Source organism: Salvia hispanica, chromosome 2 (genome assembly GCF_029641045.1).
Source record: "Salvia hispanica isolate PSC_SH4W2 chromosome 2, Shi_PSC_v1, whole genome shotgun sequence".
NCBI lineage: Eukaryota > Viridiplantae > Streptophyta > Magnoliopsida > Lamiales > Lamiaceae > Salvia > Salvia hispanica.
This window is the reverse complement of record NC_142693.1, coordinates 30,123,210-30,139,419: the sequence shown is the minus strand read 5'-3', so window position 1 is coordinate 30,139,419 and position 16,210 is coordinate 30,123,210. Positions and strand designations below refer to the sequence as shown.

General features: G+C 34.7%; 1 protein-coding gene and 2 pseudogenes across 2 annotated transcripts; 1 reads left to right on the top strand and 2 right to left on the bottom strand.

The window, feature by feature from the left end:
* Positions 1-95: 95 nt before the first annotated feature.
* Positions 96-1,830, bottom strand: LOC125213042 (7-deoxyloganetic acid glucosyl transferase-like). The gene is made up of 2 exons (XM_048113780.2): positions 1,271-1,830; positions 96-1,132 (listed from the first exon to the last, which is right to left on the bottom strand). Exons 1-2 carry the CDS (start codon positions 1,818-1,820, stop codon positions 204-206), a joined length of 1,479 nt encoding a protein of 492 aa, XP_047969737.2. The 5' UTR covers positions 1,821-1,830; the 3' UTR covers positions 96-203.
* A 4,799-nt stretch (positions 1,831-6,629) lies between these two features.
* LOC148932110 (7-deoxyloganetic acid glucosyl transferase-like) lies at positions 6,630-8,716 on the bottom strand (annotated as a pseudogene).
* Positions 8,717-13,782: 5,066 nt separating this feature from the next.
* LOC125191984 (7-deoxyloganetic acid glucosyl transferase-like) lies at positions 13,783-16,192 on the top strand (annotated as a pseudogene). The gene is made up of 2 exons (XR_016135794.1): positions 13,783-14,352; positions 15,056-16,192. The product of XR_016135794.1 is annotated as a 7-deoxyloganetic acid glucosyl transferase-like (transcript).
* Positions 16,193-16,210: the final 18 nt, after the last annotated feature.

Here is a 16,210-nt window from a genome sequence, read left to right as displayed (position 1 = left end):
GTCAAATGCCCGAGAGTCAAATGTCATTAGGCCACCCACATCAGACATTATTTTCTTATGTCTTGCATTATTTTATCTAGCATCATAGGTGGCATCAGTAGTTTCACGTATTTATGCAATACATTCAGGCTCTTACATCATTAATCACATGCAAGAAATAACAAAGCCACATCAAACCACAACTGGCATTAGGCAATCCATAATCAAATCACCAACGACCTAATATACTGAATGAGACCATCCAGATTATTATGTGACGAACCCCCTTTACTAACAGTCTTTTTCACTAGTTTAGCCAAATTTGCTGACCTTTCCATAAACTCGTCTTTTCTCACTTCCATCAAATCCCTAATTACCTTCACAATAATTTTTCTGTCACAAGTGTCTTTGATATCCAATCCGATCTTCCAAACCTCACTCACAAACCTACTATTCGTCATTTGGTCCGCAAAATAAGGCCAGCACACCATTGGCACTCCAGCAGCAATGCTCTCAAGAGTCGAATTCCATCCACTGTGCGTCATAAACCCTCCAACTGCAGGGTGGTTGAGCACCTTCTCCTGTGGGGCCCACTCCACCAACAAACCCTTCCTTTTAATACGTTCCATTAATTCTGCCGGAACTGGATCCTCTCCGTCGCTTCCGGTGATGGAATCCGGCCTCATGACCCACAAAAACCTCTGTGAACTGTCGAGTAAGCCGTGCAAGAGCTCTAACACTTGCTCTCTCGTCACAAGTGCTATGCTCCCAAAGCTCACATAGATGACGGATTTAGGCGACTGCGCGTCTAGCCATTCGATGCAGCTCCGGTCTTCCTCCCATAGGCTGGCCGTGATTATCGAGGACTCCACCTTCTTCTCCGTCAGTCTGTATTTCACTTGCTCGTGGATTGGACCAATGGAGAAAACTCTTGGCACATGTTTATGTATCTCAGCAACTATCTTCCCCTCTAAATCTTCACAAGTGTTAAATATTACGGCTTGCGCCCTCTCAATCAGCCTCGTTGCAGCTACAACTTCCTTGAGAGTGGGGTCGTTTACGTCGTCGACACGGTAGAAACCCGGCAAGTCACGCCTCCGTAGAAAATCTTCCATTCCCGGTATGCTTTCTATTAATCCATCCATCGATTTTCCTACAAGTAAATTTTAGGGAAGTGAGTACGGGTTTTAATAAATTGATTTAAGAAATTGTTTGATTTTGTTAGTAAATATGAGTGAAAAAAATGTGGAATGTGAATCCCATTTATATATAATATTAATTTTATACAGACCTCGGAAAGGAATTTCTTGAGCTTGAAGAAGCTGAGGAAAACGGAAAATAGCCCACAAGTAGGAGGTGGAGGCAGTTCCAAAGAAGATGAGAGGAATTCCATTCTCTTGGCAAAAGTCGGGGGCGGAACTGAGCAGACCGTCGGCAACGAAGCAGGTAACTGGTCGACGGGCGGCGGAAGCCAAGAAGTTTTCTTGGATCATCATTTTCTTGAAGAGTGGGACTGTGACGTTTGCGACGGAAGACACAAGCTCCATGGCTCTGTGACCGCTGCGGGGGTGGTCGTCAGGGAGGCCGTCCGGGAAAGTCCGGAACTGGAATCCCGGGTAGCGGGAGAAGGCGGCAGATGCCGTGTTGTGCTGGAGCAGGCGGCGGTGGTTGAAGTCGGAGATGATGAAGGTGACGTGGAATTCAGCTAGGCAGAGGAGATGGGCTAGCTTCAACATGGGGTTGAGGTGGCCCTGCACCGGCATCGGGAAAATCAGTACATGCGGCGGTGCCCGGAGCTTTTCTTGGTCGGAAGCGGAACTCATCTTGTTTCTGTAGTTCATGTGCTGGGAGTTTGGGATAAATGTTCTGAAACTTTATAGTAATACTAATATGCTTAAATGAGTTAGAGAGAAGTTTCTAGTACTCATTACATTAAATGCGGTCCTCATTATTTCAAAATATCATCAAACGAGTCTTACCTTGATGTGTAAATAATTTTTAAAATGAAGACCGATTTTGATATTATTGCATAGGTTAGAGTTTAAATTTATTAAATTTATTCCTCAGTAATGGAGTTCTTTTGTCATTTTATTACGTTTCAAAATGGCGTAGTCATTTTTTTTTCTAGCAAAATTTAACATATTTATTTTCTGTTACTTTACTTTTTGTTAATTTATTTACTTTTCTTAATTTATTTTCTCTTCATCTCGTATACCAAAAAGAAATGTCTCTAGTACTATGGTACGGAGTGAGTAGTTTTTTCAAAAGTGAACTGCGCAAATCGTCCTTAAGCTTTGCGTTTTGCGTGTCAATAGTTCGTGGACTTTAAAAATATCGCGGATAAATTTCTAATAAGATGGAACTCATTCTCTAGTAATAATACTTTAAAAACTTTTTCTTTCGATCTCTCTCTTACCTTATCAATTATGCACTAAAACCTGTGCCGAACCAAATATTCATACTCTTTAGGGACGGATGAAGTATATCCAATACTAGAGAGAAGAGAAAATAGCATATTCAATATCTAAAGTCCCATTTTTTTTTAAGTCCAAAAATGTCTCCCTACCTTAGGAAGCTTTTTTGATGTAAAATTGTGATAAATAGTACTCCCTCCGTTTCACTATAGTTGAGGCGAAACTTTTCGGCACAGAGTTTTAGAAAGTAATGTTGAGTGTGTTAAATAAATAGATAAAAAAGGAAGAGAGATGAAAAGGTAGATAGAATAGAGTATAAAGTGAATAAAGTAGAGAGAATAAAATAAGAGAGAGCAAAGTAAGAAAGAGGAAAAAGTTGCCATATAAGGAAATGACTCAACTATGAAGAAACTTTCTGAAATGGTAAAATGACTCAACTATAATGAAACAAGGGAGTAAAAAAATATCAAGAATGTGATTACATCTTTTGTCCAGGAACTACCCATGATTTTTTTTAAATCCAAGGACTATTAGTGTACAAAAGTCAAAGTTCAGGAACTAATTGTGTAGTACCAAAAGGAAAAGTTCACTCTTCTTTTAATTGCAAAACATAAAAATGCGCGGCAGATGTAATATCAAAAGGAAAAAATTTCACAAATTAGTGAAGAAAGACTTCAAACGATATTACGTTGAAGGTTAGACACTTCAGGTGATACTTTTATAGAATACAAACCACTTTTTACAGTACTCCCTCCGTCTCAATATATTAGATCCCTTTTTTTAGCACATGAATTTAGAAGGTGTTGTTTAGTGGTGTAAATGGAGTTGATAGTAGAGTAAATTTTTATCATAAATAGAAATGACTCAAATATGTTGAGACACCCCAAAGTGATATACGAGTCTATATCTTAGGACGGATGGAGTATTGCATTGTTCAGGAACTAAATTTGTAATTCTCACTTTTTTTTTATATTATTGAGAGCTACCAACATTGATAGCTATACCCTAGTTGATGTAGTAGCCATGTGATATTCATGTGAAATTTTAAATTGCGAGAATCTACAATTTTCGTACCACCTCTGCTCCACCATTAGTAAGTGAGCACTTTTCCTTTTAATTTTTTTTAATTTTCCACTTATTTTTTCATTTTCAACTATTTTCCACTTTTTTTTTATTTTCCACCTATTTTTATCATTTTCACTAGTCTACTTTGCACTTTATCTGTTTAAATATGAATTTCTTAACTTTTGTGCTAAAAAAAATAGCTTATGGCTGAACTGAGAAAGTACTAGACTAAAATGTATAATAATGTTATAGAGAAATAGTTTATGACAAGGGGCCCAATATTGATTGCTAGGCTCTCGTTATGTTCACTAGTTAAGAGTTGGACTTATTTTAATTTATGATAGAGAGCCACCAATATAAATGTTCACTTTTAGTTCTCTTTAGATCTATTTTTGCACATTTTTGTTTAATATCGTATGTATTATACTTTTCTCGTCCTAGCTATAAAAATAAATTAATTAAGACTTATTTTAATTTATGATGGAGAGCCACCAATATAAATGTTCACTTTTAGTTCTCTTTAGATCTATCTTTTGCACATTTTTGTTTAATATCGCATGTGTTATACTTTACTTGTCCTATAAAAATAAATTAATTAAGAATAATATAGAAATATAATGCTTAACTAGTAAACTAATAGAGAATAAAAAAAATAGTTGAAATAGTATAATAACACTGGCCCGTAGATAAAGTAAAGAGTAAACTATTAAATTGGTCCCAGAAAATCAAATCTCATATTATATATTAATTTTTAATTTATAATTTATATATATAGATAATAATTAAGAAATACACATTACATTTTTTATTAATTAGAACTATATATAAATATTTGCATATTTTTTTATGAACACACGATAAATTTAATACTGCAAATAATAATAAATTATTATTATTATTATTATTGTCACTTTTGCTAATATATTTAATGCATGTACACACCTGATGCAATCTTTTTTAATTTTTTTATTATTATTTGGGCATATATACATAAAAGGGCGTGTTATATTGCTAACTTACCTTTAAAATGCTAACTGCAACTAAATGATAGAGATTAGATCTTTAAATCAATAGTCACGATCCTTCAATTCCGAGTATCAATATAGTGAAAAAAAATATCAATTATGGTATTTATGTCAATTAACAATAAATTAGTGATAACTAACTTTTAAAAAATATCTCACAATATTAAATACATATAACTATCTCAATTTAAATTAAATCATCCATCCCATAGAAATAGGTCATATTTCCTTTTTCGTCCGTCCCATATAAATAGTCAATATCCATTTATGACTATCTTTTTCTCCTTCTCTTTTACTTTATCATTTATGCCCACCATCCACTAGTCAATTTCAACTATTTTTTCTAATTTTCTCTTACTTTACTAAATTACGCATTAAAATATGTGACAAACCCTAAAGGGCCTATTTCTATGGGACGGAGGGAGTATCAAATTAAAGATAATTTTATAAGGATTCTAACGAGATCTCACTTGCATATGTTTCAATGTCAAAATTTGAAAAAAACTCTTGAATTTTCGTATTTTTCATGAAGCAGTTAATATCAATATAACTATCATAATATGTCAACATAATACATATAAAATGTCAATTCAAAATTGTGTTGACATATTCAAGGCATCATATTGATATGTTTAATACTCCATCCTTCCCATAAAAATATGTGCACTTTCCATTTTTGTCCGTCCCACAAAAATATGTGCATTCCATTTTTGGAAAGTTATATCAATTTAATAATGTAGGTTTCACTATCCACTAACACTACTTTAACTATCATTATCCCCATCTCTCTTACTTTATCAATTTTGTCTTAATTCCCATGACATACCCATTGCCCATATTTTTATGGAATGGTGGGAGTACACAATATTGACATTTTGATCCAAAATCCTAAATATGATAACTATTCTTATTTTTTTTAATTTAAATAATAATAAAACGAATTTATATATGGCAAATTATAGACCACTAGATCTCTAAAGATCATATGATCTCTAATTAGTTGTAATTAACAATTAATGGAGAGTTAGAATTGATCACATTCCTATACATAAAATAGTAGTACTTCCTAAGGTGACACACTTTCCTTTTAAGTTTGTTCCAACTAATATGACACATTTTATTTTTGATAACTTTTGCTCTTCAACTAATACATCTAACCACTTTTTTCTCTCTCCAATTAAATATTTAATTCTCTTTTTCTCTTCATTTAATACTTATACTCATTTTTGTCTCTTCAATTACCCACATTAACCAACATCTCCTAAAATCTTGGGCCAACTAAGAAATATATCATTTTAGCTGGGACGGAGGGAGTATAATAGTATTATACATATTGTTTTTTTTAATACTAAATTAATTTTTAGTCTATGAAAATAAGTTTCTAAATAATTTTTAATATTTTAGTATGTCTATACAACTTCATAGAAATTGAGTCTTCTATGTTATGGTATAAAATTATGTGCATAATATTGTATAAATATACGCAGTACTATATTTTAAAAAATATAATGCATATTTTTCACTTATTATATTTATTTGCACATTGCATTTTTATAAATAAAAAAATCATTTAGTTTTAGTGAACATTTTTTCTTATAGTATAATCTTTTATTATTATTATAATTATTATCAAGTCTTATGATTTTCGGAGATTGGCCTTATCTTTTATTTTAGTAAATACTTCATATAATCTTTCTTTATTATTTGAGTGTTAGTTAATTTGTTATTATTTTGCATGTGTTGTTCAAAAAACACAACAACATTGTTATCATAAACTGAAAGCATTTTCGAATTCATTTTCACTAAAATATTGAAATTATGATTAACCTCACATTTAGAAATAAAAACTTTGGTTTAGTTATAAAAAATCAGTACTAATAAAATGAATTTTTGTGACTTGTTCTTTGGAGGAGGAGGGTATTCCATATTGTAGTTTTGTCTTCTAGGGCCAAAATTGTTGGTAGAAGAAATGTAGTAGCATAATGTGTTTGATTGATTTGAACTTAGTTCGACACTTGGGCACATGCCTAATCGGTTGTGTTTATTGAAATAACCCAAAATAAGAAGCTCTATCCCTGAGAACCCTCCCATCCTATCGGCCACTAATCTAAACAACAAACATAAATGGGAGATTGAAATCAATATTTGGTACCACTGTATTTATTGTCATCTAATATAGTTTCACATTATTCAAAACCAATTAATACAGTTGGCAATCCATAATTAAATCACCTAACGACTTAATATACTGAGTTAGGTCATCTAGATTATTATACGACGAACCCCCTTTACTAACAGTCTTTTTCACTAGTTTAGCCAAATTCACTGACGTTTCCATAAACTTGTCTTTTCTCACTTCCATCAAATCCCTAATTGCCTTCTCAATAATCTTTCTATCACAAGTGTCTTTAATATCCAAACCAATCTTCCAAACCTCACTCACAAACCTACTATTCGTCGTTTGATCCCCAAAATAAGGCCAACATACCATTGGCACGCCAGCCGCAATGCTCTCCAGAGTCGAATTCCATCCACTGTGCGTCATAAACCCTCCAATCGCAGGGTGGTTGAGCACCTTCTCCTGTGGGGCCCACTCCACCAACAAACCCTTCCCTTTAACAAGTTCCTTTAATTCCACCGGAACTGGATCCTCTCCATCGTTCCCGGTGATGGAATCCGGACTCATGACCCACAAAAACCTCTGCGAACTATCGAGCAAGCTATGCAAGAGCTCTAACACTTGCTCTCTCGTCACAAGTGCTAAGCTCCCAAAGCTCACATAGATGACGGATTTAGGCCGCTGCGCGTCCAGCCAATCGATGCAGCTCCAGTCTTCCGTCCATAGGCTGGCCGTGATTATCGAGGACTCCGTCTTCTTCTCCATGAGTCTGTATTTCACTTGCTCGTGGATTGGGCCGATGGAGAAAACTCTTGGCACGTGTTTACGTACCTCTGCAACTATATGCCCCTCTAAATCTTCACAAATGTTGAATACGGCGACTTGGCGCCCTCTTAATCAGCATCGTTACAGCTATAACTTCCTTGAGAGTGGGTTCGTTTATGTCATCGACGCGGTAGAAACTCGGCAAGTCACGCTTCCGTAGGAAACCTTCCATTGCTGGTATGCTTTCAATTAATTTATCCATCAATTTTCCTATGAAATCCTTAACAAACTAAAGAGTCAGACTTATGAAATTAGAATATGGAGTATGTAATAGGGCAAATAGTATGAAAAATAATGAAGTATACATCGTAATGGTATATAAAATTTTAGTCTATTACGCAATCAAAAAAATCAGATGGAAACAACATTAGGCAAATCATATATGCATCGCATTGTCACGGAGTTATACGATGTTATATAGTACTTCATGAAGAGAATTAGGACATGCATGTTATATATAGGTTAAATTTTTTGTCCTGATTGTGGACACTAATCATAGTTTTTCGTTATTTGATATATAATTAAAATGCAAAGCTAGTAGTAAAATATAAGAAAGATAAAAAAATATTTTTAGTTAAAATATTATAGATTGAATAGAAGACTATCTTTGTTACTCTATCCGTTCCAAAGATACCTGAACTATTTCGTTTTTAGTCTGTTTTTAAAAAAATGAAGTTTTTAATTTTAGAAATCCAAATTACGTGCACAATCGTAAATTAATTTTGACGGCCAACCCGAAATGTGTATATTATCTGACCTCCGAAAGGAATTTCCTTAGCTTCAAGGAGCTGAGGGAAACGGAAAAGAGACCAAAAGAAGGAGGTGGTGGCAGTTCAGAAGTAGATGAGCGGAAGTCCATTCTCTTCGCAAAAGTCGGCGGCGAAATTCAGCACACCGTCGGCGACCAAGCAGGAAACCGGGCGACGGGTGGCGGAAGCCAAGAAGTTTTCTTGGATCATCATTTCCTTGAAGAGAGGGACTGTGACGTTATTGACGGAAGACTTGAACTCCTTGGCTTTGCTGCCGCTGCAGGGGTGGTCTTCGGGGAGGCCATCGGGGAAGGCCCGGAACTGGAATCCCGGGAAGCGGGCAAAGGTGGCAGCGACGGTGGTGTGCTGGAGGAGGCGGCGGTGGCTAAAGTCGGAGATGATGAAGGTGACGTCGAATTCGGCTAGGCAGAAGAGATGGGAGAGGTTTAGCATCGAGTTGAGGTGTCCCTGAAACGGCATTGGGAAAATCAGAACATGCGGCGGTGGCCGGAGATTTTGTTGGTCGGAAGCGGAACTCATCTTCTTGCTGATAAATTTCCTGATACTACTATTAGGTAATTATATAAGAAGGGAACTTGTTTTAATTTATGATTTAGAGCCACCAATATTGATCGCTAGATTCCTAACTTTAGGACACGTGTTAGATAAAAATTAGGTCGATTTCATGTCATAACTTTATTTGCGAGTGTAATAGACTAATAGTAGTAGTAGACTAAAATTAACATTAGAGTATGAGATAGGAACTTGTTATAATTTATGATTGAGGGCCACTAATATTAAAACCTGCAGTTTTCCCTCTCCTCTAGATCTATGTCTTTTACTCATTTTTGTTTCTATTTCGCATGTGTAATTCATAAACACAGTAACAGTAGTATCATAAGTGCATGTTTAATAGGCTTGGAATGGTGGATAAATGATTTTGTAGTATGTATAATGGGTTCTAACATTATTCACTAAATATTAAAAATATGATTGTAATTCAAACGTAGAAATAAAAATGGTAACAGGACTTGGTTATATAAAATCAATGCTAATAAAGTTATTTATGATTTTTGTGACTTCTGTGTTTTAGTGGAGTGCTATCAAATCGCGAGGATTGAATAGTTATCGGGTCAACACGTTATTGACCCAACCCAATAAGGTCAATTCCAACCCATCCTGAAATCATCAGATTCTTATCGAGTCCCAATCCAACAGATTCGTGTCGGATTCGTGCAGATCATCGTGTCATCCAGAAAAATGTCAGCCTTCTGTTAGTGATAGTTAGTTACTGTACAATATTATAATTTGACACAACACGATAACAATCAAAATATGATATTATATGACCCTAACCCGACCCAACTCAACCCGAAATCTTCAGGTTCTTATTAGGTCGACTCTATAAGAACCCAAATCATAAATGTACGTGTTCATGTCAGGTTAACTTCGTGCGGATTCTTATCGGATCATCGTATCGGATTGTCAGCTTTAGTTTGGACTTTGGAGGAGAAGAGGGTTCCAAATTATAGGTGGGTTTTTTTAGGGACAAAAGTTTTTGGAAGACATTTAGCAAAAATATTCAATGTGTTGGGTACTTGGGTTGGTTTGGACTTGGTTGGACACTTAATTGGGCTCTTGGTAAAGTGTTGTTATGGAATGGGCCGCTTGTGGAAAACTCAAAATAAAACAAATCTTCTTCATCGTGGCAACGCTGAAAGGGAATGAAGAGTAAACATTCGGTTTTCAATTTGGTGTTTTTTCAAAATTAAACTGAACTGAAAAATCAAACATTCCTATAAAATTTAACCGAACTAAACTGAAATCCGAATAAAATCAGCATGAAAAAACAAAAACCGAATAACAAACACTGAACCAAACAAAAATTGTTTAACAATATCCAAAAATTCAAATATCATATATATAGTGTGTGCTACATTTATTTGAACAGTGAAAAATGACACATTTAAATTGTTTTTCACTTTGTTAACTTGAACTTTTAGCTTTTCATATAATATGAAAAAATCTTGTTTTAGTTTTGCTTTTTTTTTTTTCATCTAGTCGAACCAAATTATACCAAAAATCAAGATTCTCTAAAAATAATTGAACTAAACCTAAATTAAACCTAAACCACTAATCTCAATGACGAATATACATTAGCTGTCGGCCTGCCACTCAATGCATCATGTGTTTTGAACTTTGGATAATCTCTCTTTCAGTGAGTTCCACATATCATAACACAATAAGAGTTGAAATTAATATGTGGTACAATAATGTTGAGTCATCCGCTAGGTACTATTCATAATTTTTCATACTTATATATAGTCCAATTGCACCCTGACTATTACTCAATACCAATTAATACAATTGGCAATACATAACTATATCACCAACGACTTGATATACTGAATTAGGCCATCTGGATTATTATACGACGAACCCCCTTCACTAACAGTCATTTTCACAAGTTTGGCCAAATTTTCAGCCCTTTTAATAAACTCATCTTTTCTCACTTCCATCAAATCCCGGCGGTTTTGGAACCGTAACTGTAACTGCGAAACACCCTCGCGGTTCGGTTCCGGTTCGACAATTTCCAAAACCGAAACCGGCGGTTCCGAACCGTAACCGTCGGTTCCTGGACCGTGGGCACCTCTACTTTTAGGTTGGGTAGAATTATAAAGACTTTAGTCGAATTTTAGTTAAAAAAATGCATCGTTGACTTGATCATCTTTTCAGGTTTCTCCATGAACAAAAAAACACAGTAATACTCAAAGTAGATTCTTTGGCATTAAATGATTATAAATAGCTTCAACTTGATTGATATAATTAATAAGAGGAGTAAAGATGGTACGTATCAAGCATTAACTTTGAAGCCTTACTGCAAAAAGTCAAAACTCGAACCTCTCTTCTTCCCAAAAGGATCGGCAAGTTGCATCTCATTCGACTCATATGTTTAATAAAACGGATCAGACTTGCGAGCAAAACGACAAAATATGAGTTCATGATTCTATTGATCGGACAAAAAACATTAGATAAAAAGTTAGTTATAATAGACATTAAAATTTAGTGAATGATAGACAAAACAACATTTTAGAACAAGCTTACAAATCTACAAATAGACTCAAATCAAATGAAATAATTGTTTTATAAAATTACAACAAGAAAATATCTTTTTTAATAACAATTATTATAATAACAAAAATTACAATTATTATTATTGTTGTTGTTGTTGTTCTAATCATAAAGCTTGATTTATTCATTTTTATATAATTTAAAATAAGTGGCTAAGAAAAAAAATGAATTTTAAATTTTTTATAAAATTAAAAAACGTAATAGTAGAAAATTTTAATTTATTAAAAAATTAAACTTAATATATGAAACATAATTAAATGCTTGCCTGAACTAAACGAAACTATAAGTAATCATGTTAATAATAAATTTTACTATTAAAATCAAGCTAAATGTATATATTAACAATAATACTATACACTAAACGAGAGATGTATTTGCTCACGTAAAATATGGGCTATAAATTTTTACATGCATCTCGACTAGTCAATTGTACATCTCATTGTAGTAGAATATTCTATTTAAATATCAAACCAGTTTTTAAATGTAATTATTATATATCATACTCCCTATGTCCCATTAGAAATGAAACGTTTTCCTTTTTGATCTATCCCATTAAAAATGAAACGTTTCTAAAAATGAAAACAATACTCTGTCTACTTTTTCTTCTCTCTTACTTTACTCTCTCCTCATCAACTCACAAAACAACACTACATAAAATCATGTGCCGAAAAGCAAATGTTGCATATTTAATGGGACGAAGGGAGTATATATTTATTTTTAATACATATCAATTATAATAAATATAATTCAATTCAAGTATGTACTAGTATAATTTATTAATTTTGTATTAGTATATCATATGCAAATCAAGGGTGTTCGGTTAGCAAGACTAAATCTCATGATTAAATCTGTATCATGTTTGGTTTATAAGATTGATCCTCACAACTTAATACTAGATGGATAGTCTCATGATAATTAGTCATAGCATCCTCCTCCAATTAAAATAATCTCATAACTTAATCCTAGATGGATAGTCTCATGATATTAGTCATGGTAATCGAACGTCAAATAGTATTAATTTTAACCTCAGATCCATTTAAGGAGGTCCACTTATGTAACATCGAGTCCAATTAAATGGAAGAAAAGCCCAAACTTACAAACACATCTATAACTGTAAGCCCAATAGAACTGTGATGCTTTTACCAGTATCCTCATGAGTCATCCCATGAGTTTTTCAGCAATTTAATCATCGATATCCAACTCTGATTTCCAACAAATAAGATAAATTTTAAAGCAGATTTAAAATTCAGAATCTTTTTTATTTCTGAACTTGAAAATTTTTATTTGTTTGTTTAATAAATTATATTAATAAAAAATAATTCGCATATGTGTGTTAGTGTGTATCGTATTATAAAATAAATTAGAGTGTTAATTAATTTTCATGTCTATGTAATTGAGTATTTTACCAAAATTATTACTAGTGTTAATTAGTTATCAAACAAGGACAAAAAAATCGATGATAGTTGCACAGTTATGGCCGTTCATCATGTCAATCTATTGATTTCTGAGTCAGTCTTACTTAAATGCATCTCATTGTATTGGAATTTTATTACACTATAAATTTTTAATCCTAAACCCATAATTAATTAGTGGGTTATTCAAGTTATCCCCCGTATTTGAAATGTACTTACATCCCTATTTCCAACCGAGAAAAGTTGGGAAAATCGCAAATTTAATTTTGGCGGTGGAATTAGTTGATGTATTCCATTCTTATAATTTATAGTAAGATAATTGAACATAGTATCAATCAAAATATTATTTTCCAAACTTAATTTTGTGAAGCTAGGTTGCAATTATAGTACTAGTAGAATTTGCAAACATACATATATAGAATAATTTACAAACATACGTAAGCAGTGAGCAACATGTATAGTAGTTATTCAATGTATCAAAACTAGCTAATGCAACTTTTCTTGCCCTCTTTTTCAATAATCCAAGTCACAAAGTTTGAATAGAAAAGGACAACATTCAAATTAAAATTTGATACTATAGTAAAAGTGTAAAACAATAAAACAAAAAAACAAAACACTGTTGTCACTGAAAAGATTCTTGTACTTTTTTATTTTTTCTACTTCAAAATAGCACAAAAAAAAAAAAAAAAAAAATTACTATAGTGATATCATCTAAAGTTCAACGGCATGTAATATACTCCCTCCGTTTCCATAAAACTAGGCCATGTAATATACTTTCAAAATATTTCAATTAAAAATAAGGCATTTATGCATAGCTACCACATCGGGCCAAAAGGTCTTTTTACAATTTTTCCAAATAGGGTTTAGGCTTTCATTTTAATCTACTTTACTTTACCATCTCATTCTTCTATAGTGGAGTAGATTACTAGGTGCCACAGTTACAAGGAATTCACTGTTACTAACTTAAAACTATCACTAAAATAATAAAAATAATACTAGTAATAACAAAATCTCATTTGTCATTATCTTTTCATATATAAAATGCAAGAATTCTTGACTGCTTCGCATTCACTCGAGAGTTTTTGAAAAATCAAACAACAAATACCATGAGTTCGAAATCGGAAGAGAAGCTGCCGGCGCACGTGGTGATATTCCCATTTCCGGCGCAGGGGCACATGAACAGCATGCTCAATCTTGCTCATCTCTTCTGTCTAACTGACTTCCACGTCACCTTCATCGTGTCGGAGTTCACCCACCGCCTCCTCCTCAAGAACACCTCCGTCCCCGCCACTTTCGCCGCCTATCCCGGCTTCCAGTTCCGGATTATCCCCGATGGCCTCCCCGACGATCACCCCCGCTTCGGTGACAGAATCCCTGATATCGTTCCCGCCGTTTCAAACACCATGGTTCCACTTTTCAAGAAAATGATGGCCGACAAACACCTCCTCGCTTCCCCGGGCCACCGCAGGCCTGCCACTTGCTTTGTCGCCGACGGCTTTTTCAGCTTCGCCGCTGACTTTGCGGAAGAGATCGGCCTTCCCTTGGTCTATTTCCGGACTCCCAGCGCTGCCTACCTTTGGGCGTATTTTCACGTCGATGATCTCATTCAAGCTCAACAAATCCCCATTAAAGGTAATCTAATCACTCCCTCCGTCTGCTATTAGAAGTCTCAATTTTTCATTTTGATCTGTTCACATTTTATACTTCCTCCTAAAGAAAAATGGATAGAATGATTATTTAGTGAAATGACTCCCGATTTTATATGCTACTATTACTTACCATTTACAATAAAAGTGAATTGTGACTCTAATTGGCAGACGAACCAAAATGAAAAAATGAAACTCCTAATCGTGAAGAGAGGGAGTACATTGTATTTGCATGATAGACCAAATTGGCTCTTCTCCTATTTAGACTGTGAGATGGCCTCGAGTGACCTCGACCAATGGCTATGGAGACATTTGGCTTACGGGGTAGTGGCCAATCACTCCCGGCACAATAGATGAGCAGTGAGCTATAGTAAATGTGTATGAGTTCTCTTATTTGGTCTGCAACATGGTCACTTTCATCAAATGTGCAACTTTGGTAGGCATTTATAGATATAATGAGCTTTAGTATTTTGTGCATGGGTTCACCGATTGGGTCCGTAACATATCATTTTTCATCAAATTATGAGTTTTCCTATTTCCTCTGTCACATGATCACTTTTTGTGATATTCAAAACTGTAGTATGAAACTTTTGGCATGAAACTTTTCAGTAACATTCGAAACATTTGATATGAGTTCTCCTCTTTGGTCTGTAAAATAATTTCGAAACTTTGGCACTTTGATTATGCAGAGAAATCGATGGATGAATTGGTGAAAGGCATACCGGGAATGGAAGGATTCCTCCGTGGCCGAGACCTACCTGGTTTTTTCCGCACCGATGATGTAAATGACCATCTCCTCCAGAGCTTAGCAGCGGCGACAAGACAAGTCGTACGAGCACAGGCAGTCATATTCAACACCTTCGAAGATCTAGAGGGGCCGATTTTATCAATCATGCTCGAAAAATTGCCAAGAATCTACAATATTGGCCCGATCCACGAGCACCAGAAATCCAGGCTCAAAGAAAAGAAATCAGAGGCCTCGATTGTTGCAGGCAATTTCTGGGAGGAAGACCGGAGCTGCATAGATTGGCTGAATGATCAGCCACCGAGATCGGTGATCTATGTGAGCTTTGGGAGCCTAACAGTTGTGACGAGAGAGCAGTTGATTGAGTTCTGGCATGGTTTGGTCAATAGTTCTCAGAGATTCTTGTGGGTGATGCGTCCGGATTCCATCACCGGGGGTGATCAAATTCCACCGGAATTGATGGAAGGTACTAAAGAAAAGGGTTACTTGGTGAAGTGGGCGCCGCAGGAGGAGGTTCTCAACCACCCTTCGATAGGTGCATTTTTGACACACAGTGGATGGAACTCGACTCTGGAGAGTGTTGTTGCTGGTGTGCCGATGATATGCTGGCCTTATTTTGGTGATCAAACTTAGTAGGTTTGTGAGTGAGGTATGGAAGATAGGTCTTGACATTAAAGATACTTGTGATAGATTGATTATCGATAAGGCGGTTAGGGAGGTTATGGAATTGAGGAAGGATGAGTTTTTGGAAAGGGCAAATGGTATGGCCAAAATGGCTAAGAAGGCTGTTGAAAGAGGAGGTTCCTCTTATGGCAGTTTGGATGCTTTAATTGAGTATATTAAGTCATTGATCATAACTTGATCAATATTAGACCAATGGTAATCTCTATTTTGTTTTATATTATATGTTCTCATGCAGTGAATAAAATCCTCGAGACGGAACAGAGGATGCCCTGTTTTGAAAATTTCAACAAGAGATGTTTTTGTGTTTTGTTGTGTGTAGATAATATTAGACTATGTCTTGGTATTGGACTATAATTTTCCTTCTTCAGCTAAAGCTAATTAAGTAATATGAATATTATTCTTAGTCTTGGCATTA

Coding starts and splice junctions, on each gene's coding strand:
- LOC125213042 (XM_048113780.2), bottom strand. CDS start 1,820: ATGAACTACAGAAACAAGATGAGTTCCGCTTCCGACCAAGAAAAGCTC. Junction 1,133..1,270: donor TCAAGAAATTCCTTTCCGAG/GTCTGTATAAAA, acceptor ATTTACTTGTAG/GAAAATCGATGGATGGATTA.